Source organism: Lepidochelys kempii, chromosome 1 (assembly GCF_965140285.1).
Source record: "Lepidochelys kempii isolate rLepKem1 chromosome 1, rLepKem1.hap1, whole genome shotgun sequence".
NCBI lineage: Eukaryota > Metazoa > Chordata > Testudines > Cheloniidae > Lepidochelys > Lepidochelys kempii.
The window spans coordinates 225,426,179-225,452,724 of record NC_136380.1 but is presented as its reverse complement, the minus strand read 5'-3'; the positions used below and the strand labels follow the sequence as shown (position 1 = coordinate 225,452,724).

Sequence of the window (26,546 nt, the reverse complement as noted above, 5' to 3'; positions counted from 1 at the left end):
CAAAGTCACCTGTGTGTCAAATAGAAAATGTCACACTAACGAAGGTAGGGAGGGGGAAACAGCTCAGCTTTCTCAGATGGTATTACAAACCACTGAATTTAAAAAAAACAACCTGAAATAACTCAGTGTCCTTTTAGTTACTAAGGACAATGGAAATCTGTATCTTGAAAAGCCTTCTTGCCTCAGAGTTAATTAACACCACTCACTGGGACAGGTTAGTTGTGGAGCTATTGAAGAGACCAAAATGGTATCCAGATACTCGGTGTGGAAAAGCATTGTTCAAGACATCTTATGCAGGAAAGCTCATCCCCTCATGGCACTTACCTTTCCCCCTCCAGAACTTCTCCCAGATTGAGGATTGTGGCTAACATGAAGGCCGTCCTAACCATATGTTAGGGGTTCAACTAAGGAAATGCAGACAACTGGAAGGACTTACCTCCACAGGATAGTTCATCCTGAAGCAGAACAAGGTGCACTGGACAAGAACACCGGGTTGTACCGTCACCCTTCACAATACAAATGTGCGAACACCCGCCATTATCTTGAGAACAAGGATGCTGTCCTGCAATTTATAAACAAGATCTTTATGCAATATAACCCCAAACCCACATGCCTGGTTGAGATTATTTAGAAAGAAGAAACTAATTAGTAAAGCTTGGGTAAAAAATAATCCAGATTTACTTTTTCAGGCCCTGATCCCATAATGAGCTCAGATGGGGTAGATCCCCTGCAGTGGGGCTCCTCATGGACACAGGAGGTTCACCTGAATGGAGCTCATTATGACAATGGCCTGCCTCCCTTTCTCCCTTCCCAAATGGAAAACCTTCGAGACAAGCAGCTCCAGAGTATTTTTTTTCCTTCACAGACATTTATAATTATTTGTGATCTGAAGCATCATAAAAAAAAAAATCACGCAGTGCAACCTTTTAAAAACAGGAAACAAAACCTAAAGGTTTGTTTCTTGGGAAAGGTGGAATTAGTTCTGGAAGAATACAACAAAGGTGCCTAAAATTTAATACTGCACTCACTTGCTCTCTCTAAGCCAATAAAAAAAAAAGCAAACTTTTCTGATTTACAAAGCCTGAAGTATTTGCACTGCCTCCAAAACTCAAATGAATATGATCTAGATAAATATGTCTTTTCATTTTAATGTTTAATAAGGATGCCCTGTTTCTTCTTGAAATTCTTGACAGATTTACTGTGATTAATGGCAAACAAAGCTAGTAGTCGTCTGCTTTAATTAATATCCCCAGACAGTTTCCTAAAAAAATTCTCCAGTTCAAAGCATACATCATACTTATGTTAACGTGATTGCTTCCTCTATGATGGCTGTGGCTCCACTTGGCTGCACCCAGCCCCAGCCAACCCCCCATTCATTTCAAGTTAGGAAAAAGTTTGTGCTCTTGAAAAAAAAAGTTTAGAAACTAGTTGAGTGTATTTACTCCTGGTGAAAAGGGCTGAAGTTCTCTAAACAGACAAAGCATGTGGCAGGTTAAGCTTAACTACTCTACCCCATTAATGTGCCACAACCCTGATCCAAAGGAACCTCCTCTAGGACTAAGATGGTATTTTAGTCTCTATATCCACTCAATCCTTAGTGTCTGTCATAGGACTACCTATAAGGTTGCCCATTAGGGTATGTCTACAATGGAGCTGAAAGGTGTAATTTCTAGCTCAAGGAGACCTGCACTATATCATTCTGATCAGGATCAGAACTCAAGGCAGCTAGCCCCTCCAGGTGCTCACACCACCATGGCTTCCCTTCTCTTTAGTGTGCCAGCTCAATCAGAGCTAAAGTAGGTATGTCTCCTCAAGCTGGGAATCACACCTTCCAGCGCCAGTGTAGAGACATCCTCTGTGACAAAACGTGATAGTGGTTTTTGTTATGGTCTCCTGTCCACTGGGAGTTGTGCTGAGAAAACTCCACACAGGCCCCTTATCAGCCTTTTGGCCACTACTGATCTGGGGTGGATTTAAATCAGTGACATAGGAAGAAATGTCTCCCTATGCCATTAATAATCCCCTGTTGCGCCACTTCCCACCCCAACCCCACACCCCCAATTGCTTCTTGCTAATAGGGATGGTACTTACTGTATTCCTGGATGTTTAGTTCTTTAACTGCATGTATGTCGCTGAGCTGTGCAATACGAGCCTGGACTTTCATACGTCCTTCTCGACCAGTCATGTCGATTTTTTCAATCATTTGTTGTTGCTTGTCAATCCAGTACAGCCAGTTTTCAAATACTGTCAGCCCAACGGGTTGCAAGATATTGGAGTCTTCTAAAACTATTCGATTTGCCCCTTTGGAAAGGAGGTTGTGGTTTAACAATTGGAAGAGACCAAGATATCATCATGAACACATTTTACATAGATGTAAATAAGCATATTACACATGCACGCACGCACACAGTCGTATGTCCTCAATAGTTGTCTGGATTTAAATTCTGCAGCCAGATCCCCAATATACACAATACACCAGCGCAGGGAGTGGAAGCTCCAAGGTAGCTTCAGGGAAATGCAAAAAAATGGAAGGTGTTTTTAATTTTATATTACAGTCAGTAGTATAGTGAGCATAGTACCACTTGTGTTACTTTGATATTAAATTCAGCTTTACGCTGACTCAACTTTTTCATTTTGTACTGCAAATTGTACTGTGCTGATAACTCACAACTGCATTCTAGAAGCAGCTAGATGTTCCAACTGCTGGAAGGGTATAGAAAAAGTGGGTATAAGGCATAAGAACAGCTATACAGGGCCAGACCAATGGTCAATCTAGCCCAGCATGCTGTTTTCCGACAGTGGCCGATGTCAGATGCTTCAGAGGGAATGAACTGAACCAGTAATCACTGAGTTATCCATCCCATTGTCTACTCCCAGCTTCTGGCAATCAGAGGCTAGGGACACCCAGAGCATGGGATCGCATCCCTTACGTTCTTAGCTAATAGCCATTGATGGATCTGTCCTCCATTAACTTATCTAATTTTTTAACAACCTCATTATAGTTTTGTGCCAGGGCTTGCCCAGGCTGAGCCCAGGCATCTCTAGGCTTGGTGGTTCATAGCCCCAGCATCTCCGGGCTTGTCGCATCAGTTATGAAAGTAAGAAAAATTGCTTGAGCCCTGGCACCTCTTTCATTACAAATTAAGTACTGAGTGCATTGTGTGAAGTACTTCCGTTAGTTTGTTTTAAACCTGCTGCCTATTAATTTCAGGGGACCCCAGTTCCTGGGCATCGTGAAGGGGTAAATAACTCGTCCTTATTCACTTTCACCACACCAGTCATGATTTTATAGACCTCTATCATATCCCCTCTTAGTCGTCTCTTTTCCATGCTGAACAGTACCATTCTTTTTAATCTCTCCTCATCCAGAAGCTGTTCCATACTCAACCATTTTTGTTGCTCTTCTATGTATCTTTTCCAATTCTAATATATATTTTTTGAAACGGGGTGAATAGAACTGCACACAATATTCAAGATGTGAGCGTACCATGGATTTATATAGAGGCAATATGATATTTTCTGTCTTATTATCTCTCTCTTTCCTAATGGTTCCTAACGTTCTGTTGGGATTAGGTTTTCCAATGTGCATTACTTAGCACTTATCAACACTGAAGTTCATCCACCATTTTGTTGCCCAGTGACCCAGTTTTGTGAAATCCCTTTGTAAATCTGCTTTGGATTTAACAGTCTTCAGTAATTTTGTATCATCTGCTAATTTTGCCACCCATTTACCCCTTTTCCCAGACCCTTTATGAATATGTTGAACAGCACTGGTCCCAGTACAGATTCCTAGGGGACACCGCTATTTACCTCTCTCCATTCCGAAAACTGATCATTTATTCCTACCCTTTGTTTCCTGTCTTTTAACCAGTTACTGATCCAGGAGAGGACCTTCCCTCTTATCCCAGGACTGCTTAGGTTACTTAAGAGCCTTTGGTGAGGGACCTTGTCAAATGCTGGTACTCTTGATCACCATTGTTTTTTGACCCCATCAAAGAATTCTAATAGATTGGTGAGGCATGATTTCCCTTTACAAAAGCCATATTGACTCTTCCCCCAACAAATCGTGTTCATTTAAGCGTCTAATAATTCTGTTCTTTACTATAGTTTCAACCAATTTACCTGGTACTGAAGTTAGGCTTAACAGCTTGTAATTGCCAGGATCGCTTCTGGAGCCTTTTTTTTAAATTTGGTGTCACATTAGCTATCCTCCAGTCATCTGGTACAGAAGCTGATTTAAATGCTAGGTTACATACCACAGTTAGTAGTTCTGCAACTTCTCATCTGAGCCCCTTCAGAACTCTTGGGTGAATGCCATATGGTCCTAGCAAATTATTACTGTTAAATTTATCAATTTGTACCAAAACCTCCTCAACTGACACCTCAATCTGGGACAGTTCCTCAGATCGGTCATCTAACAAGAATGGCCCAGGTGTGGGAATCTTCCTGCATCAGTCTTCACGGCAGAGGATGTGAAAGAATTCATTTAGCTTTTTCAGCAATGGCCGTATTTTCCTGGAGCATCCCTTTAGCCCCTCAATTGTCCAGTGGCCCCACTGATTGTTTGGGAGGCTTCCTGCATCTGATGTACTTAAAATTTTTTTTGCTGGTAGTTTGAGTCTTTGGGTAGCTGCTCTTCAAATGATTTTTTGGCCTGCCTAATTATATTTTTATATTTGCCTTGCCAGAATTTATGCTCATTTCTATTTTCCTCAGTAGGATTTAACTTGCAATTTTTAAAGGATGCATTTTTGCCTTTAACCACTACTTTTACTTTGTTGTTTAGCCATGGTAACATTTTTTTGATCTGCTTAATATGTTTTTTAATTTTAAAATATGTTTAATTTTATTTGAGTCTATTATGGTGTTTTTAAAACATTTCCATGCAACTTGCAAGCATTTCACTTTTGTGACTATACCTTCTAATTTCCATTTAACTAACGTCCTCATTTTTGTGTAGTTCCCCTTTATGAAGTTAAACGCTACAGTGGTGGGCTTCTTTGGTGTTTTCTCCCCTGCAAGGATGTTAAATTTAATTACATTATGGTCGCTATTACCAAGTGGTTCAGCTATAAGGCAGTTTGGGGTTTTGGCTCTCATGAGGTGATTAAGACTTTTGGCAAAGAGGAGGGGAAGTACTTTCTTCCCCTAACCCTTCTGGAAAGAATCAACAGCAATTTTAAGTTTTGTGCATGGGCTTGAGCTCTTCGGACTTGTCTTCATCAGGGGAAAAAGGGGAGTTGTTCATTCATCACTAATATGATGTAAAATCCTAGTGAAGACAAGGCACTTTGTAGTTTTCATACTAGTTAGTAGGAAAATGTAAACCCTTGAAAACTATGAGGGAGTTAACTCAACCTGCAAACTAGTGTGAAAATTATAAATTGCCTTGCCTTCACTAGGTTTTTACTTTGCGTTAGTTACCATGTGTTAGTTAATTTGAATTAGGAATATACCCTTTTCCCCAGTGAAGACTCCCTCTCCGTTCTCTATATTAGCAACCCTCGGCAGCGACCAGGAGAAGCACATTAGCTGAATGTTTATGCTACAGTGAGAATTATTTAACAGCACTGACTTTTAAATGGTCATTATTAGATTTCAGAGTTAAAATTCCATTCAGATGAAAGGGAGCACAGTTCATACTTGTCTCAGAGCTATTGCTGAAGATGGCCTGTAAACTTACTCTGCGCTACTTTACATTAACTTTTTACATTTATTTTCTTCACAACTCTAGGGCTAGAAACTTATATTTAAAAAAAACCCCAGAGCTTAGATTACACTGCACAATTATACTGTGAATTTGGTGACCTGTAAACAGATTTAGTGAATTTATTATGCCCTGCACTTATACTTACTTTTACTCACACACACTCATCACAGGAACTAAAAGTTCAGAGAACCCACAGCTGGAATGTTTGGATCTAAATCCAAACACTGCCAAACCTTCTGGGGTGTTCAGGTCATTTGTATCTAAAACTTAAAAAACAAAACAAAAAAACAAAACAAAAACCCCTACAGCAGGTAATAGCTTGTGAACGTGTTCAACTACACTATGCTTTGCAAAAAAAAGTAACTGACATTTTTAAAAAAGACTAGTACAATGAACCACCACATATAAAAGGCTACCATTTTTTTTCCAAGGAACGTGTGGCCAAGATTTGCTTTTGGGACCAAAAAGTTATCTATTTATTATTATAATGCCTGAATGTTTTATTATTTCATGTTTATTAATATAAATGTTTTGCATTTTTATAGGCTTTCATTAGATGCGCTCACAGTGCTTTACAGTAAGTTAAACTAATTATCATCTCCATTTTAAGATGGGTAAAGTGAGGCACAGATAGGTTAAGTTGCTTGCCTGATGTCTCATCGTGATTAGCTGATAGATTCTGGCCTGGTCTACACTTAAAACCTAGAGAGTGACTTTTCTACAGTCCACAGTGGTGTTAAAAATCCACATCCCTGAGTGCCGCAACTACGCTGACTCTTAACCCCCAGCACAGACACAGCTAGGTCAATGGAAGAATGCTGTCATCAACCTAGCTACCGTTGCTCAGGGAGTAGGAGTTCCTACAACAACAGAAACCCCCCATCTTTCGCTGTAGTCTATGTCTACACTGTAAGGTTATGCTGGCATAGCTAAGGTGCCATAGCTATACTGCTACAGTGCCTGTAGTGTAGACATGTGTTCTGACACAGCACCTAAGAATCCTCCCCCCGCGGCTTTCAAATACAGACAGCGCTTTCACTTCTTGATCTGGAGCTACACCAGTGTTGAATTTGGCCCTAGGAAAGATGTTAATGGATTCTGTAGAAGGACATATCCAGCTTGATGCAGGAATTACGAGTGTGAGGTTCTATGGTGTGTGTAACGCAAGAGGTCAACTAGATGACCACAATGGTCCCTTCTGGCCTTAAAATCTATGAGTATGAGTCATCTGTTGCGGGAACACTAGCTGTGAGATGTCAAGAAGGGGGCAGAGAGGCGCACAAAGGGAAGCACGACTGTTACTGTCAACCTTTACAAAAATAAAAGTTTTACTTCTTTGGACACAGTTCTTTTATGATCCAGTGAGGAGGTGGGGGATCTACATGACATTTCTCAACATATTGCACAAACTTTTAGCTTAAAAATCTCAGTCTCTTAAAAAGTACCTCAGTTTTTCACCCATATTTATGACTGAGATTAATTTACTATTTGTGACTAAACCAAGACCGTGATATTTATCCCTCATATAAATAAGAAATCCTAAAGTGGGGACCACAAAGTTCACAAAGCGTCCACTAGTCCCACCAGGATTGTCATAAAGGAAGATCCTAAAGGCTTAGAAATCCATGTTTGCTCAAGAATGAAACATGACTAACAGGACTTCTTTCCTGCCATTACTTCCCTCCTACATGGGGGAAACTGACTGGAATAGCCATTTCAGACTAGCTGCCTGTGTGGACACACAGTTCCAGAATAAAAGTCAGTGTATTCCAGAATAATTAGTGTGTGTCCAAAATAAACTAATTATTCTGGAATATACTGACCTTTTATTCCAAACTACTGTCCACATAAGGAACTATTCCAGTCCATTTCCCTGCGTAGACAAGCCTTTACTCATGTGAGAAGTCCAATTGACTTCAATGGGATTTCTATTATTAGGACAACACAACTAGGCCCCAGGTATCTGTTGGGAGCATTCTCCTCTCTCCTATCCTATCACACATATGAAGCATGCGGTCTCTCTTTGTAAGAGTAACAGCATCTGCAGACACAGGAAGCAAGAGAGTTTTTAAGAACACAATGCAGAAAAATTATGCTCTCAGTTTAAAAAAAAAAGGCCTATTAATCAGCATTCTTTAACTAGCAATCTGTCTGAACAGATAGGATTTACACTGATAAATTGCTGTAACTTATCTTGCAGTGCAAATGTCTAAAGATGAGTGTTTTGGAAAAAAAAATTCTCCATGTTCATGGAAGGAATGGTGAGGTTTTAATAAACAATACATAAAATCTGATGACAGCTTTTTTTTTTTTTTTAAGTACGATAATTTAAAAACAAAAGAGTAGGTTTATAATTTACACCAGCCTTCGACTTTGGTGTTCTAAAAATTGACATAACAGATGCAAAAGGGGAAACAAGGAACGAGTAAGTTTCAGATGTCAGTTGAATCCTGCAGATACTGAATCTGTGATAGTCAAGGTCATCCAAGGATACATCATACCAAAATTTCAATGTTTTAATGTACTAAGTGTGGTCTACTGGTTATAACACCCGATTAAGAGTCAAGAGTTCTTTTTCTGGATCTTCCATTAACTTACCATGTGTCACTGGGCAAACTGCACACACTTGCAACTGAAATAATACCACTTGTCCTATCATACAGACATGTTATGAAACATGAATAGAAGACGGAAAGCAAATTGGTGTCCTTGGATGGAATGCACTACAGAATTCCAAAGCATTATTATATCATTAATGAGCATATATCAATGCAATACTTTACTACCAAATTCATTTATAGTTTCCATCACCAGTCTCTACTCTTACTCTCATATCTCATACATGCATGCAAATGGGGGAACGGACATGCATCTGAAGTACAAGGACAGACATTGCAGGTATTACATAGTTTATGTTGCCACAGGCACAGAAATGGCCAGTGCATGCCAACTTAACCCTATAGCACAGATTTTTCACCAACTGTACACTTCCTGGTTTGCCTGACAGGTACTAGTACTCCAAAAAAGTGATGTCCATGAAAAAGAGCAGTGATTATTTGTGAACTGCCTTTGAAGTAGAAGCTAACCAAGGTTTTGAAACTAGAAACTGAAGTGAACAGCACTAATATTGAGCAACTAAGAGTGCAAATGAATTTCTAAACATAAGTTTTATTTTACCTGAAAGGTCACTGCTCTCAATTCTCCGGAGCTCTGAATCAGCCCAGAATAACTTGCTCAGCTGGCTGTCAAGGGCTAGGGCTATAGGTTTACTCAAGCCACTGAAAAAGAGGATCTCCCGTTCAGTTCCATCCAGTGCTGCCCTCTCGATTTTGGGTGACCTTTCCTGCAGATTAGTGAAATACATGTACCTGTAACAGGAATAGTTAGAGTCAAACAGATTAGTAAATTATGCAGGTTTTTATTAAATAACTTTTTTCCCTCTAACAATGTCTCAGAGAGACAAACATCCCTTCTCACTACTGTGCGAAGCGGGAGGGAGGAGGCAGCTATTTAAGACAATAACTGATTTGGGAGTAAAAAAACATTTTCAGTGTCAGGCTAAACTGTCCCTTCCCTTTTGCAGGTGCTCTGCTCCGGGGTAGGAGGAAGGGAACACAGGATACCTGGGCCTAGTACACATGCAGGAAACAGGCTTGCTCTCTCTCTCAGCACTCAGGTGTGCAAGGGAGGAGGAACTGACCATCTGTACAGGAGCTGTTTCTAGGCAGGATGGGGCCATGTCTCTTGCCCTGCATTTCACCAGGATGCGTGTGAAGAGGACAGGAACATAACCAGAATTCTCTTACAGCTGGGGCCCACAGCTCCCTGCACCCAGCCCCACACACTCCCCCTGCTGCTCCCCAATACCCAGTCCTGCACCCAGTTCCACACATACTCCCCTCCAGCTTCCCCACACTCAGCTCTGAGCTTTCCCCACTGCACCCAGCCCGATGGTCTCCCTGCCCTGAAAAACACCATCCCCACCAGGAGCCAGGTGGTTTTGGGAGCTCCAGGCCCCATCCTTCTTCTGCATCTCTACTTCCCAGGAAGCCCCAAAAGCTTGGATCCAATCCTCCCCTCTCCTGGGGACTAGGAGTGTTGCCTACTCCACTTCTTCCTAGGGACTGGGGTGCCCATGAGTGCCCAAAGGACTGTAAAGGTGGGGTGGGGGTAAGGAACATGGAGTTGCAACACCCCTCAAATCTATGGGGCAGCTGAGCCAAATTTGAGTGAGTAATGTTGTGACGTGGTGCATGGGGTTGCAGTGTCACTCAAATATGGCCTGGCTGCCTCTTCTTCATGACAGAGGGGTAGCTGTGCCAAATTTCTAGCTCCAGTCCAGGGCCAAGTGGGGTGGGGTGGGGATGGAGGGAGGGTGAACCCTCTGAGCCCTCTACCCCTCATTGCATCCATTTAAAGATGTATCAAGTCCTGCCCTGTATTGGGCTTCTCCCCTTCTATAACACAACACTACCACCCTCTAATGGCACTGCCTCTCCATCCCAACAAGGCTCAGCCTCAGGAAGGCCATAATTGAACCCTGCTAACCTTTACCAGGGAAATCCTGGCCCCAATTAAGTCAGTGGAAGAATTCCCATTGACTTCAATGGGCCCGTATTAAGAATTTTAGAAGTCTCAACCTTCAGCACCAATGCAAAAGTTCCAAAGACACCTTTATTTTGATGAAGGGTAGCCAGAAGCTAGAAGATTTATTAATAGGATCTCCGGGTTGGATTTTCCCTACTATTCCACATTACAACTACATACCCTTTCTCTGGGTTCACCACAATGGCCCGGGGCCTGTCGTCTTCTCCTTTCAGCACCACGCCCATCGGTCTCCCATCCAAGCGTGTCACATTAATCACATTAGTGGCTTCACAAGTCCAGTAGATATAGCGGCTGTAGATGTCAATGCTCAGATCATAGGGCTGCATGTCTAGGTTCTGATTGGGAACCGGACTCGTCACCACAGTAAGGCTCTGGGAAATCACCAGAAGGATATTACATTCAGTGCATCACCTAGAATTGGATCTGCTGTATGTGAAATTCTTCCAAGTTAGAAAGAGGCCTCCAAAATATAATCCTAAACCAGGAACACATGTTCAGTTGATTCTCTCTCTCTCGGTCCCTTGGTGAGCAACAGCAGAGCGAGCAGTGGACACAAAACATACCCTGGCAGATTTAGGGGGATGGAAATCATACCATTCGGTTGCAGCTCAGAAGAACTGATGTTGTTGTTGGGCTTTGTGGGGGTTACATTAACCAGATTACATTGGTTAAATCCCAACCACTCTAAGAGAGGAGACAGCTAGATCACTAAAGTCAAGGTTTCCACTTGGAAAGGCACTCTCTGGGCCTTGGCATGGCACAGTTTTGATGTTTCTCTTCCAATTCTATCTCATTCTCTTTTTCTTAATAAACCAAACTCCTTAGACAGTCCAGTTCCTCAGTACATAGACTAATGTGAATACAGAACACACATCTCTCTACAACACAAAGTCCACGTCACCAATAATCCCTAACCCTGAACAGTCTATAGGATAGATCAGGAAAAGAAATGTTCAGGAGACCAGCTGATGGCTTGGACAACAGCTCTCGCATCAATCCTCCTACATCATTTTCATCACATATGTGAGTAGGAAAATCACATTAGGGAACCCTTCTAACTGGTAGAGGGGATATCTGCTAGCACTGGTCCTTAGTCTAGGTATGAAATTTAGCACTTTAGAATTTTCCCATTTTACTCCCTTCTGAGTTTTCCCTGTTTTTCCAAGTATTTCAACTACATGTAATCCCCCTTTCTGGCCCTCTTCAATGTATAGAAAATTATTATGCAGACATTATAATCGCTCCACAGATAAGATCAAAGTAGTCTTCCCTGTGACATACACGATTTACCCCACCCAGACAACTTTATTAGAGACATATCGATCCAGCTGAAAGTCCATGTACCACATCTTAGCCTTCAACAGTCTCTCTGGAAAGCCTGGAGTAAATTCAATGTGACATTCTGGGGACAAAGGTGCTCTGTAAAGTAGTTTGTCTTGCACTTTTGGAAAAGTTGCCAACCTTTTTTTTTTTTGGCTTGTCACATCTTCCAAAGCACTTGGCCTAGAAACTGCACACTTGTTTTATTCTGCTGGTCCTGGAGAGATCTGGCACTTTGGACCAGTTTTGGATGTTAAATTATTTAGATGTTCACGAAAAATATCCCTAAATAGGAGTGAAGGATGAACGAGCATTTCAACGGAATCCAGTTCACATTTCCCACCCCCTCCTTAAGAAACTGCACTTTCTTTTAACAAAAAAATTTATGTCTTCAATTCCCCGCCACCAAAAATAAATAAAAGATTTTAAAAGTCTGAGAATGAACAATTGCACAAGCCTTAATCAATTACTGTTACCTCACCCATCCTGCACCACGCTTTGTCTCCGGCCCCATCCGTGCCTCCTCTCTGCTCCCCAATCATGTGCTCCCTTTCCATGCTGCTGGGATTCTTGCAACTCTGTTTCATGCCTCTAATCCAGAGTCCCACTGGTCTACTACCCCACTCTCCTCATGCCTACACCAGAATTCCCCAACTCCTAGACAGGAGCGGCATACCACCCCAAATCTCTTACCCTCAAGTCAGTGTACCTTCCCCGGTCATCTCTATTTCCCTGCACAGACTATTGCCCCTTCTGTATTTCCTACATGAATCCTACTATCCATTTCTATTGAGGTTCTCATCACCACCAGTCCAGACCAGCTACAGCGAACCCGGAGCTAGCAGAAAGTCTGTCCGTCTATATTATTTAAAATTTAATCATTGCTTCGTATAAACAGTGCCTCATCTCTTTGCAATTCCTCTCACTGGATACCTGGCTGCCATCTTCTTGTGCCTTCCGGATAATGTTCTGCCGAGAGTCAATCCAGTAAAGTTGCTTATCTAGGGGGTCATAATCGATGGCCCGGACATTCCTGAGACTGTGGATAGGGAGTATGATATCTGGACTCTGTTGCTCATCTATCACCATGCGATTAATTGCGTTCTTCTGACTGAACAACAGGAAAGTTGTAGGAGCTTTAAAAAAAGGGGGAAACACACAGAGCAGAAACACCGGTTATCTATATACCCACTACTAACATTACTACACAAAAGCTATCAATACCTTACTTTCCCCTAGAACCCACCTCTTTCCTCCTCCCCACATATACACACATCTGCACAGAGTTTTTTTTTTTTTTAGGCTTTAAAGGCATCTTTTAAAATAAATTCTTGTGTGGGGATGTAAAAAGCAAGGATAATTTCAAATGCAAAAAAAAGAAAAAGAATATGGACACACTCTTTGAAATCATGACAAGATCCAGGTATTCAATTTAAAACACTTTTCCCAAGTCTCTTCACAGCATCCTTTTAGCCCAGTGGTCTGTCCTGCAATAAAGTTACAGTGCACTGTAGAACAAGGCCCAGCAGCCTCAGTAAAGTAGATCTCAAGCCTGGAAAGATCAGCAGGGGGACATTTCACCCATTTCACCCACAGGGGGACATTTCACCTATAAACCAGGCGAGGCAACAGTTGGGCGAGTGAGGTTCCAGAGAACATCCTCTGTCTTTATTATTTTAGGCATGTACTTTGAGTATTTTTTCTGGTTGCTGCTAAGAAAAAAGTTTCACTGGCATAAAAATATACTTTTCACACTGTTCAAAATTCTGACCTAGGTGCAAGTTATTTTTGCTTTCTGAAAAACCTGGATTTCCCCCCAAGCATTTCACCAGTGACTTTTTTCTACATTTAATCACTAATTAATAGAAGATAAGACAAAAGCAAACCAAACACCCCTCCCCCCTACACACACACACAAAGTTTGTTGTACGTATGTAGTATATAAACAGCAAAACACCACATTTGGAAAGGTCAAATCCCTTATTCATTACATAAACCAGAATTTTAAGGGACACATGTAAAAGAGAAAGTTTTAGACCAAAACAAAGGAAGTTGTAACTGAAAGCATGTGTCAAAGTTCCTCCCCCACTCTGAACGCTAGGGTACAGATGTAGGGACCTGCATGAAAAACATCCTAAGCTTCTCTTTACCAGCTTAGGTCAAAACTTCCCCAAGGTACAAAATATTCCACCCTTTGTCCTTGGATTGGCCGCTACCACCACCAAACAAATACTGGTTACTGGGGAAGAGCTGTTTGGATGCGTCTTTCCCCCCAAAATACTTCCCAAAACCTTGCACCCCACTTTCTGGACAAGGTTTGGTAAAAAGCCTCACCAATTTGCCTAGGTGACTACAGACCTAGACCCTTGGATCTTAACAACAATGAACAATCCTTCCAACACTTGCACCCCCACCTTTCCTGGGAAATGTTGGATAAAAAGCCTCACCAATTTGCATAGGTGACCACAGACCCAAACCCTTGGATCTGAGAACAATGAAAAAGCATTCAGTTTTCTTACAAGAAGACTTTTAATTGAAATAGAAGTAAACAGAAATAAAGAAATCCCCCTTTTAAATCAAGATGGTAGATACCTTACAGGGTAATTAGATTCAAAACACAGAGAACCCCTCTAGGCAAAACCTTAAGTTACAAAAAAGATACACAGACAGAAATAGTTATTCTATTCAGCACAATTCTTTTCTCAGCCATTTAAAGAAATCATAATCTAACACGTACCTAGCTAGATTACTTACTAAAAGTTCTAAGACTCCATTCCTGGTCTATCCCCAGCAGAAACAGCATATAGACAGACAGACCAGACCCTGTTGTTTCTCTCCCTCCTCCCAGCTTTTGAAAGTACCTTGTCTCCTCATTGGTCATTTTGGTCAGGTGCCAGTGAGGTTACCTTTAGCTTCTTAACCCTTTACAGGTGAGAGGATTTTTTTCTCTGGCCAGGAGGGATTTTAAAGGGGTTTACCCTTCCCTTTATATTTATGACAGCATGCAAGCCTCCTTTCACAAACAGTCAAATCCCTCTGCTCCCCCGCTTCCAGAGACCCTTTGTCATTCTCAGAGATCCACTCAGTAAGAACTTCAAAAGGAAAGGTATTAAATAATTGTCTTCTTGATATCTGCAAACTCAGACTTCTCTAGCATTAGTATTATCCAAATGAATCGTTCATTGTATGTGGTGGTAGGGCAAATTTCCCATTTTAAGTCCCCCATTCTCTGGAACTCAGTTTGGGTTTTGGAAAACATTTTCTATTCTCCAACGTAGTTTCTCCCAACAGTCATATTTTAACTATATCTCTGGAAGGAACTGTAGGTGAAACACAGCAGCATCCCAGCTGGGGAACTGCTCTTCAAGCTTAATAATGCAGCATTGGCTCTGAAAGTTTGAGCTCCCAGATCTCGTTGCAGCAGCATCTCCTTCCCATAATTAAAAGAATGTGCGCACACATGTGCATTGTGGTCAACAAAGGGAGGAATTGGCCTCTAAACAGAATCTGTGCTAGAATAATGCTCAGAAACACATAACCAAGTAAAATACACAACAGAAAGTTAAAATGATCCATGTGCCAATTACAGAGGCCAAGAGAAAACTTAAATTACAAGCAGAAAAATCTAAGTCTCCAATTACCTACAAATGAGAAGTGGGAAATCTACCAGGGTTGAACATGGCTGAAAAGCTGTTAATGCCTAATGAAAGACTCTGAACCATACTATTTAGGAACAGTTCTACATCTTTATAACATAAGATGTTTCCTGTATTTTTCTCGTTGCTTTGTAACGAAACATTTCCATGAAAACAGGATCTTTACGTGACTACTACTTATTTCTCGTCCGAAGACAAAATTCCCCGCTTATGATATCATAGTTATCACCACAACTATGTCAATTATTCTTTTGACATGCAGTAGAGGAGGAAGGAGGGCATGGTACAAAGATTTTGTTCGCATGCAAGTGGTCCCTTGTAATCAACAGAAAAGAAATACTGAAAATGTGGAGTGTGCAAAGCAGAAATGTTTCCAAGAGGATGATTTTCAAAGTATTCCATGGAGGTGACATTCTCAGAATAAGTGACACCTGATTTGGGTTTAGTGCAGCAGTTAGATCTCTTTACTCATCCATAATGCAGATGAGATAATATCTGATTCTCTTAAGCCAGACTAATCTGAATGACACCAGCAGAAACCATCCAAGCATCCTGGCAGTCAAAAATGGAGGTTACTTACCAGTAACTGGAGTTTCTTCAAGACATGTGGTCCCTATCTGTGTTCCACACATTAGGTATGCATGCGCACTGTGTGCTTGAGTCCAAAAGTTTTTGCAAGCAGTGTCCATTGGCTCACACATGTGCTGTAAGTCTCCTCATACTCCAAACCAAGGGCATAAAAGGTGATGCAGGCCAATGCCTTTCCAGTTTTCCATTCTTACAGCAGTTCAAACAATCCACAGCAGAGGGGATGGAGGGCAGGTAGACGGGGACCACACATCTTGAATAGCATCCAGTTAACAGTAAGTAGCCTGCATTGCTTCCTCGAGTGATGGTCTCTATGTGTACTCCCCATGTGGGAGATTAACAAGCAGTGGTAAGCCAAGAGGTGGGTGCAAGGAGACCAGCGCTGACGGTACAACTGCTTTCCTCACAGCTGTCTGCATTTGAGCAGACCAGAGCGTTATGTCTTGCAACGGTCTGCAAAGAGCTCAATTAGCTGCCCTTCATATCTCTGGGAGAGGTACATCTCTCAGCAATGCAGCCAAAATAACCGGCCCTCTAGTAGAATTAGCCCTCACCTGCTCCGGAGCGGGAATATAAGCTAGTTGGTAACGAAGGGTAACACAACTCGAGATCCATTTTGAATGTCTTTGTGTCTATGTAGCTTGACCCCTTGATCACTCTGCTACGAAAACAAATAGTTTAGGTGTCTTAACATCATTTGTTCTTTGCAGATAAAATGCCAAAGCACTTGAGACATCAGACAATGCAGTCATCTCCCTTCATCTGAGGCATGCAGTTTTGGAAAAGCTACCGGTAAATGGACTACCCGACTCATATGAAACTCAGAAGCTATTTTAGGAATGAATCTAGGGTGGGGTTATAACAAGACCTTTTCTTTATAGAATGTAGCATACAGTGGGTCCACCATGAGCACTCCCAGCTCACCAACTCTTCTGGCTGACATTATGGCTATTAGAAAGGCCACCTTCATGGACAGGTGAGTCATAGAACATGTGGCTAGAAGCTGAAAGGGGGAAGGGGAGCAAGTGAACAACAACAAAACAAAATTGAGGTTCCACTAAGGTCAGGGGTGAAAGTAAGTCGAGTGACTTACCGATACTCTGGGGCCAGCTCTGGCCCCTGGAAGGGGCAGGGACTAGGGCAGAACAGGGGTGGGAGGGTTGAGGGGGTCAGAGCCAGCCCCAGCCCACCCTGTAAGGTAAGTGCCCCCCCCCACTGGGGTAGCAGCAGCCCAGGGCTCTGGAGGCTATTTAAAGGGCCCGGAGCGCCCCTCTTCTACCGCCCTTTAAATAGCAGCTGGAGCCCTGCAGCCGCTACCCCAGGGCTCCAGCAGCGGGGCTCTGGAGGTCATTTAAAGGGCCTGGGGCTCCAGCCACTGCTGGGATTGCCCCCTGGGGAAGCCAGGTTGCCCCAGTACGGTACACCGGCTCTTGCCGGTACGCTGGACCGGGGTGTACCAGCTTACTTTCACCTCTGACTAAGGTGCAAACTTCACCAATGGTGGAAAGGCTCTGAGACTCCTTTTCAGAAATCTAGTTGTGACAGGATCAGTGAATACTGTATGGTATTTAGAGGACAGAAATTACTGATCGCTACTAAATGTACTCGCAGAGAATTGAGCATGAGACCTGAAGACTTAAGAATAAGTAGATACTCTAAGATAGGAAGGATCCCAGCAGATTTTGGACACAAGTTGCATTGGTGAGCCCAGGCGGAGAAATGCTTCCATTTTGCTTAACAGCAGCTTCTCACAGACTCTTTTCTGCTTTGGTTCTGGATGGATTGCACCCTTTTAGAACGAGTATTCTATTTCTGATGCCCATCCAAATACAAGGCCCTGAGTTGCAACAGTCCCAGGTTAGGATGCTAGGACTTGCCCTTATGCACTCAGAGTCCGGCACCTTGGGGATGTTCTTGGGTGGGTGAACTGAGGCCTTCAGCAGATTGTAAACCAAACTGTCTCAACCAGTTGGGTGCAAACAGGAAAACATGAACTCTGTCTTCATGAATCTTTGGTAGCACTAGTGGTGTCAAAGGCATTCCCCAGGCAACCCTTCCATGACACCAGTAGGGCATCTTCTGTCAAGCCCTTGCCCAGGGCTACTCTGGAGAGGTACTGAGGAAGTTTCCTGTCCTCCCATGAGGTGAAAAGGTGTGATGTCAGCATTCCCATTGGATGAAGACGTCATCAAGAACCAAATTATGAATCTCCCGTATGTGATGTGTGGAAAAATGTCTGCTCAAGCAGTCCACTGGGGACTCATAGCCTTCTCCAGGAGATATTTTCCGAGTTTCAGTTCCATAAGCTCATGAATTCTGGGGGGAAAAGAGCAGCAGATGCTCACAGAAATATAAGCCTCACCCATGCAGTAGAGGCAGTGCTGATGTTTGTCATTCACCGAAAAGGAATGAAGGCAGGAAACACAATTTTTGAACCCTAGGCATAATCCCAGACTTCTCCAGAGAAAATAAAATGGGTGGGGAAACACTAACTACAGAAGAACCTCAGAGTTACGAACTGGTCAACCACACACCTCATTTGGAACCGGAAGTACACAATCAGGAAGCAGAGACCAAAAAAGGCAAATACTGTAACGGCAATTAAATGTAAACTGCTATAATAAATTAAGGGAAAGGTTAAAAAAAAGATTTGACATGGTAAGGAAACCATTTCTGTGCTTGTTTCACTTAATTTAAGATACTTAAAAGCTGCATTTTTTTCCTGTGCAGTAAAGTTTCAAAGCTGTATTAAGTCAATTTTCAGTTGTAAACTTTTGAAAGAACCACCATAATGTTTTGTTGAGTTACGAACATTTCAGTGCAGAACCACCTCCATTCCTGAGGTGTTCATAATGCTGAGGTTCTACTGTATACTATAAAAACTACTACAACTAATTATGTACAACATTTTACAGCAATGACGCAATAAAAAAAAAGAAAAAAAAAGAAAAAAAGGGGAGATGAGGACACCAAAGATCTCGATTCAGACCACGCAGCCATAAGCAGGAGCTGAAGAGGTGTAGGCCTGCACCACTTTTCATGCCCTGGGTTTGGAGCATGAGAAAAGCTACAGCACATGTACAGGCCAATGGCCACTGCTTGCAAAAAATTCTGGATTCAAACACATGGTGCTCATGTGTATCCCATGTGTGGAATATATGTAGGGACCATCATATGAAGAATTATGAGTGCTGCACTGGAAGCCACTTATTGAGAGAAAGATGAATTATTTGGCTAGAAACTAACTGTGGCCGGCCTAAGGGCCTTGTGGGTCACACACTGCACAACAATGAAAAAAACTGGGGGTTGGCTGCTTGCTGTCTCTATTGTGATCAGGAACTGGAAGTGCTGTGAAGGCAGCACCCTGGGGCCTCTTTTCTCACTCAAAAGCAATGTCTTTAGCCACACTGGGGTGAGCTCTGAAGGAAGGTCTGTCCAGCACCTCTTCAAGCTGGAATATAAATCACAACTAAATTCACCTCCAACAACCTAAAACGCATCCAACATTCCAAAACATACACCAAAATCCCATTAATCCTCTATGCCTGGTAAATCTCAAAAAAATAAAAGGGGACATGAAATAACTTTCATGGGCTGGCACAAAAGCAGAAGTGTTTCCAGCCTCTCTTCTTACCCAGCCTTATTCTGCTTGGCAGAATGAATAAAAAGGTTCACTGAAATTAATCCCGTTGCCAAGCTGTTGGCCTGGAATTTTTTTTTAAAATATCATAACTTTTACTCAACTGCCTGGTAGGATTTTAGTATGGTTAGAAAACAAAATCCAGCCAGTTTTTTTTTTAAATATCATAACTTTTACTCAACTGCCTGGTAGGATTTTAGTGTGGTTAGAAAACAAAATCCAGCCACATTCACACACACACCCCCTCTGCCAGAACATCCTGCTTTAAAACTTTGCATTGGAACTGGAAAGGTTTTTAATAACCTTTCAGTATCAAAGGTAGAAACGAGCCATGACTTGGCACATTATGTTCCTGTACCAAAGCAAATGGTCTCCTCTTTGTTGCTACTCAAAATAAATAGAGAAGAAATGAAAATGTTTCTTTTTTTTCCTAGTAAAATACTTTTATCTGTTACCAAATTGCATTTGCTTCCATAATTTATTCCCATCGGAACAACAAACATGGCATTCTTTTCCCTGTGTCTCTAATTTGTCATTTGTGCTTAGGGCTTACCACTACAGGTTCTGTTGTCAGAATTCAAGGAATAGTGAGCTGGGCATCCACACACAAAACCACCAACTGGCACTGCCAAGCAGAGATGGGAGCAGTGCCCATTGCTAGATGCACATTCATTCCAGCCTGCCTGTCTTGAGGAATGGAAGACCAGGATATCCATCACATAATCCAAATGGCCTTGGATGATGGTCCGGTTCTGGCCACTGGTCTTGTTGGCTCGCTCAATGCTGCGCCGGCTCCAATCTGTCCAATAGATGTAATCCTGGTATTGAGTCAAGCCGAACGGGTGAGGCAAGTCATCGGCTATAACTTCACGGTCAAGGCCTGTTTTCAAAAAAGGGAGAGAGGAAAACAAGAAGAATTACTGGGGACATACTGGGTTTTTCTAACAATGTGTTAGACATTGCTTCTTTGTGGATAGGTTAAAAAAGGCAACAAAAAAAAATTAGTTTAAAAATCAGCTTCCACCAGGATTGCCAGTCTCCTGGAACAACCCATCTGCAGCACAAGGCCCCTTCCTCGTCTGTCTCTCTCTTTCACACATACGTCCTACTCTCATGCCTGATGCATACAATGGAGTACGCCTACTTTAAAAAAAATTTTTTTTTATTTAAATCAATTCTGAGCGTATTATATCTATGAGCTTTTTTGCAGTTTGGCTTTCCTACCACCTCGCCACAACAAATGCTGGTTATATTTTTTGCCGGACAGGACACTCCAAAAGCTATCAGTTGACAGCTTTGTCCTACATGTAACTAAAAATACACAGCTTGCACCGAAAAAGCAACAGCAGCTTACCTAGCATATTTGAAGATTCTATTAAGTTGGTATCTAGATCAGTCCAGTAAAGTCTTCTTTTCGCATAATCAATTGTTAGCCCATTAGCTCGCCCCACGTTTGGTACCAAAGTAGTACGTTCACTTCCATCCATGGCAGCTCGGTCAATCTTGGGCTTCCCACCCCACTCAGTCCAGTACATAAACCTGTATAAAAATGCCAGAAATTTCTCATTTATCTGATATAGAAGTTCTGTGCTGATGCAGACTCTTAACATTTCTTGTGAGTACATGAAAGGAAAAAACAACACAAAAGCAAGAAGAAAGGGAACAGAAAATCAGAGTTACAAATTTAAGTGTTTATTAAAACACATTACATTAAATATTTTTCTCAAAATACAAGCTAGGAAATGAGTCAGACTTCCCTATACTGTTTTCAATAATATTTGCTCCATCCAAAGCTGGACCATTACCAAGGACTTCCTTACTAGAGCCCTTCAGTCTTTAACTAGTTCACGTGTGTTAAGCTAATAATAAACAGGATGGCATCTGGGTACATTAAATTGCATGTTGTTCTTTATCAAAAATTGGTCCAAAGCACATTGCATGAGCAACAAAAATTGCCTTCTGCTTCTATTCAATCCTCCACTGAACACCAAACTAAATGTTTCTTTTAAAATAGGTGAGAGTGAGGATATTTCCTTTCTCCACTAATTTCCACACCAGAGATTGCTTTTATAGATAGCAATGGACTAGACAATTTTCATGGTTGAAGTACCACAAAACTGTATGGTATTTCCATTTCACTCAGATATGGATACAAAGGATCACACACCTGCCTGCTAATTTATGCCTCACTTGTTGCCAATGTGGAGTTATCAAGGATACTACAACATTTCACATACCAGTGTTTGTTTTACTAAAGGATGTTAAACACACCACAAAATCCTTCCTAAAACAGTATATTTCTTGTGCAGACATTTGGTATCAGCAAGGCAAGTACACATCTTCCAAAATGTTATGACTACATAGTGCTTAAAATTTGAATATAACATAACTAGCCAAATTAAACACCTTTATCCCAGGTCATGATAACGTTCAGACAAACCTGATTTGCATCAACACAACCTCTCCAGGGAGAGATAGGTTTCTGAAGTAACTGCCTGATGATCAAGGAAAAATGTTTCTTCCTTTGGCTGTCAGGGTACCTGAAAAGCTTTTCACCCAGTCAGATGCCCAGCACAGATCTAGTACAAATCTCCACAACAGAAAGGCCATGGGAAGTTTCATTTAAGTGATATGAAAGTTGCAATAACAATCTGGCATGCATGGGGGGATGGGGGAGGAAGAGGAAAGGAAACGGATTTGTTCCAGATCTAGTACTGGGTTGAGGCAGCTGACCAGAAATGGGAACTAAGCTTAACTAATTTTGTGTGACAAAGTGGTGCTCTGCAGGACATTTTAAAGTTCTTCTCCCATGTACTCCCAACAAGCTGAATCGTAACAGATTGTCCAGAATAAAAGCTCAAGTATTCCTAATTGCAAATTTGAATCATGCAGAATAACACTGTATTCATTCAGATTGAGAGTCTCTGGCCTTGCAAACAGATCTCAGAGGCTTTCCACTGCAGTTGGGTAACGATACACTTCATCTCAGATACTGCTGAACCAAGGTAATGCTCTCACCCTCCTATGTATAGAATACAGATCATCTAAGTACTGTGATAGCAGTCACCACATAAGCATATACTATTGTTCTCTGGCATCACTGCATTGCAGCAGGGAGATGTGTTTCCATATGTATGATACCAAACTCTTTGTATTGCCTGCCATGGACTATGCTGATCCTAATATCTTGAACACACAACACCCAAAAAGGTTAGATAGGTAAGCTAAACTAAATAGGAATAAGATCACTATGAGTGTGAAGTGATCTGACAGAATATGTACTGGCCAAGACTATAAAGAAATGGATAGATAATGGATAGGTTCCTAAATACAGGTTTCAGAGTAACAGCCGTGTTAGTCTGTATTCGCAAAAAGAAAAGGAGGACTTGTGGCACCTTAGAGACTAACCAATTTATTAGAGCATAAGCTTTCGTGAGCTACAGCTCACTTCTTCAGATGCATATCGTGGAAACTGCAGCAGGCTTTATTTCCACGATATGCATCTGAAGAAGTGAGCTGTAGCTCACGAAAGCTTATGCTCTAATAAATTGGTTAGTCTCTAAGGTGCCACAAGTCCTCCTTTTCTTTTTCCTAAATACATAGGCTCATTATTCAAAGGGAGCTGCTGAGTTAGGTGTCTAAACATAGGATTAAGAAGAAAACCCACTTTTGAAAATCTTGGTGATTATTTACTGTTTTAAAAACAACAAGAGAGAATGCAAGTAAAGCAACTTCACTGTCGGGGTCCCAGTGTGAATTTAAGATGAGGAATTGAGAACCACTCTGGTCTACGTGTGTTTTGACAATATTTCTGGCCAGACAGCTATTAGAGCAAGGGAAAATGAGGAACTTTGCAGTAAATGAGAAATACTAGCTCTTGTGAATACCAGTGATGAAAAGGAGTCACAAACCTCAAGGTAAGTGGTAAAATCACAGCACTAATCTGCAACTCCAGGGATTGAGCTGCTTTGAGGGACTACGTGGACACAGCATACTCCCAAAACATCTGGCTCAGATTTGCATATCACATCTGCAAATTTAGTTCTCTCCCACTTTGGATGAACATTTTTGGTATTTAGCAAACTTTAACTGCTATTTTTCAAGTGAAAGATGGTATGGAGAGGCAGCTCTACCTAGTGAATGGGAGCCTGGAAATCCTGAGACTTTCCAAGCTCTGCAGTGACTCAGTCTGGACTCGAGCACATAATTCAGTGGCTGATTTTCAGAGTTCCTGAGCTCCTACAGTTCCAACTGAAGTCAGTGTAAATTGCGGGAATTCAGCGTGTTTGAAAACCAGACCCTAAATTTCTCTGTCTCAGTTTCCTCATCTGTAAAATTGGGGTAATATATAACTAGCGTCTCTCACGTGGATTTTGCAAGGAATAAATTAGTAAATGCTTGTAAAGCATTTCAAGGTTATAAAGTGCTATTTAGATGTTAAGTATTATGACCGTTTTTTTCTTATTACATTTTAATGTGATTGAGTCCATTTTCCTGGAGAAAAAAAAAGAGTTCCCCCTTTATAAAATCTTACATTTTGGATTGGCAGATAGTGCATCCACGAAAACTGCTCTATTTCCCTCCCCTGCCTACCCAACTTGTCCCTTCCCTCCAAAATAATTGCTCTCCTTATTCTCACACAGTGAGCTTCCCCTTCCCCTCAGAGGCAGAGCACATAATACCCTCACAACACCCTAATCTGTGATGAAGGGAGCTCCATTTTAAAAGGACAAATATTTTCAGAGCTTTCAGTGTGATGGACCTTTTCTAATTAACGAATTCCATAAACCCAAAGCTACTTCGATTTTATGATTAATTAAAAAACTAAATATAAATCCTTTTTTAATGAGCTTCTCTGATTTTTGTGAAGTATTCCTAATGATTATTCAAGGACATTAAGAGCACATTCCTCCAGCCCTTGTATTCTAAATTACTAGGTTATATTTCCCAAGCTGAGTTCTCTCAGGATTTATATACTGGTGCCTCATTAACATGCCCTACAGAAATTATGCATGTGTTATTTTTAAGAAGTTTGTAAACATAAAATTAAGTCAGCAAGTTACCCTTCAGCAGGGTCTAATGCCAGTGCCCGGGGGCTGTCCAGATCCTTCCACACCAATACTTGACGATGTTGTCCATCCAGCTTTGACACTTCAATACGATTTGTTCCGGTATCAGCCCAATACAGGTTCTTCCCTAGCCAGTCTACTGCCATGCCTTCTGGGTAATCCAAGCCAAACTCCACCACATGTTCGAGTGCACTGCCGTTCATAAATGCCCTGCTGATAGTCTTCAGGGATACAATGATACACAGGCAAATTAGGAATTTTACCAGTCTGTCATTGGGGTTTGCATTTAAAAACTTTCAGATTTCAGGCATTTTGCAGAAAAGAAGTTCATACAATATGCTGCTTACTCCTACAATTAACAATAAGGCCTATTCAAGAGTGTTGATTTACTATGCTCTATGAAAGGTCACTGAAGAAATAAATGGGTTGACTTTAGTTGGGTTTCATTAAGCAGTCTACATGCCACACTGACCTTAACAACTCACTGACAGCTTTGAGGAGAAAACATTTTGGAATTCTCAGGCTCATGCTGAAGCTTCTATGCTACAGCGAGGAGCAATATTTTAGAGTCACAGAGACAGCATTTAAAGGCAAGAAGAGACCACCAGACCATCTAACCCAACCTCCTGTATATCACATGCCACTTCCCACCCAACCACTCCACGCCACATTATTAATTAATTATGTTTATTATGATAGTGCCCAAGGATCAATTAACAGCAGGGACCACTGTGGTAGGCACAATACAGATTAGTAGACAGTCCCTTCCCCGAAGAGCTTTCAATCTAAATACACCAGACAGCACACAGGCTGGAGGGGGCAGGCGGGCAGAACACACCAGCACAGTGAACACTGTGATTGTGAGAAATGTCTTGTGTCAGTGCCATGATTTATTTTAAACAAGATCCTCATCTAAAAAGTTCAGAACAAATCATCACCCAGATGAAAACAATCAATGGCCAAGAAGTCAGTTAGCTCTGTAGTGCCAGTGTTTATGGATGGATGGTAAGCAACTAATTTAATTCTCCATTAAGAAGAGTTTTGATCTCTCTTTTGTCCAAAAGATTTCTCTCTTTTAACTCTCAACTTCATAGACCTTCCTATGACAACAGAGGCAGCCATAATTGTATAATATTTCACAGCTTAGCCATTCACTGATATACAATTATGACCAAGAAGCCCGAAGATAACATATCTTTGCCAAGGGACAACAATGGTATGCAAACACTAGTTTCTTCCCATCCCTCACTCCTCATGTTTCTAACACTGCAGAAGTCAAAGTTCAATTCTGTTTGCTTACAGTTTGTGCGCTAGAACCAGTGATGTCACAAGAGTGTCCATAATTGGGAGTTCAGGGTCCCTTAATCCCTATCTACAATGCCCTTTCAAACCAACGTTGGGAGCAATGTTTAATCTATTTCAACCACAGTTCAAGTTAAACCAGTTTCTACAACAGTTTGGCCAGCTTCCCTCTTGGAAACTCATTTACAAGTTAAGTTTTCAGCCCTTGTGTGCCCAACTCCTAAATTACAGAGTGCCGAACACAGCAAGTTATTGTGTAAGCCTTTATTTAAAAAATCCTGATACTTCCATTTCTGAATAAATTTACTCCTCCTGAAAATGAGTGTGTGAAACTAGACTGGTGGATATAGATGCTGAAACTTGTACACCATTTGTCTGCCTTATGCCTATTTCTGATCTGCAATACTCCCCAATACTTCAGTCTCAACCGAATAATCTAGCTATTTCAGTATAACTTACCATTCATACCATATTTCACCAATTGTATGGTATCTTCATAACTAATGCATACCGAAGTAAGATTAACATCAGCTTTCACTTCAGGCTCAAGACACAGTTCCCTCCCACAATGTATTTGGCAAGATATCCATATTAAGTCCCCCAAATCTCCCTCAAAGTGGCGTCTTCCCCCAGTTTCAGTTTTCCACAAAATG

At 41.5% G+C, this 26,546-nt stretch overlaps 1 protein-coding gene across 5 annotated transcripts in view; it reads right to left on the bottom strand.

Annotated features, from left to right (window-relative positions):
* LRP6 (LDL receptor related protein 6) overlaps positions 1–26,546 on the bottom strand; it is a 242,877-nt gene that overhangs the window by 69,017 nt on the left and 147,314 nt on the right. For all 5 annotated transcript variants that reach the window (XM_073315558.2, XM_073315591.2, XM_073315582.2 and 2 more), the window contains 8 exons: positions 24,586–24,812; positions 20,877–21,061; positions 20,076–20,402; positions 12,572–12,774; positions 10,478–10,689; positions 8,888–9,078; positions 2,092–2,301; positions 437–562 (listed from right to left, as the gene is read on the bottom strand). In XM_073315558.2, coding sequence (XP_073171659.2) covers positions 437–562; positions 2,092–2,301; positions 8,888–9,078; positions 10,478–10,689; positions 12,572–12,774; positions 20,076–20,402; positions 20,877–21,061; positions 24,586–24,812 — 1,681 coding nt within the window. The remainder of the gene's footprint in view (positions 1–436; positions 563–2,091; positions 2,302–8,887; positions 9,079–10,477; positions 10,690–12,571; positions 12,775–20,075; positions 20,403–20,876; positions 21,062–24,585; positions 24,813–26,546) is intronic.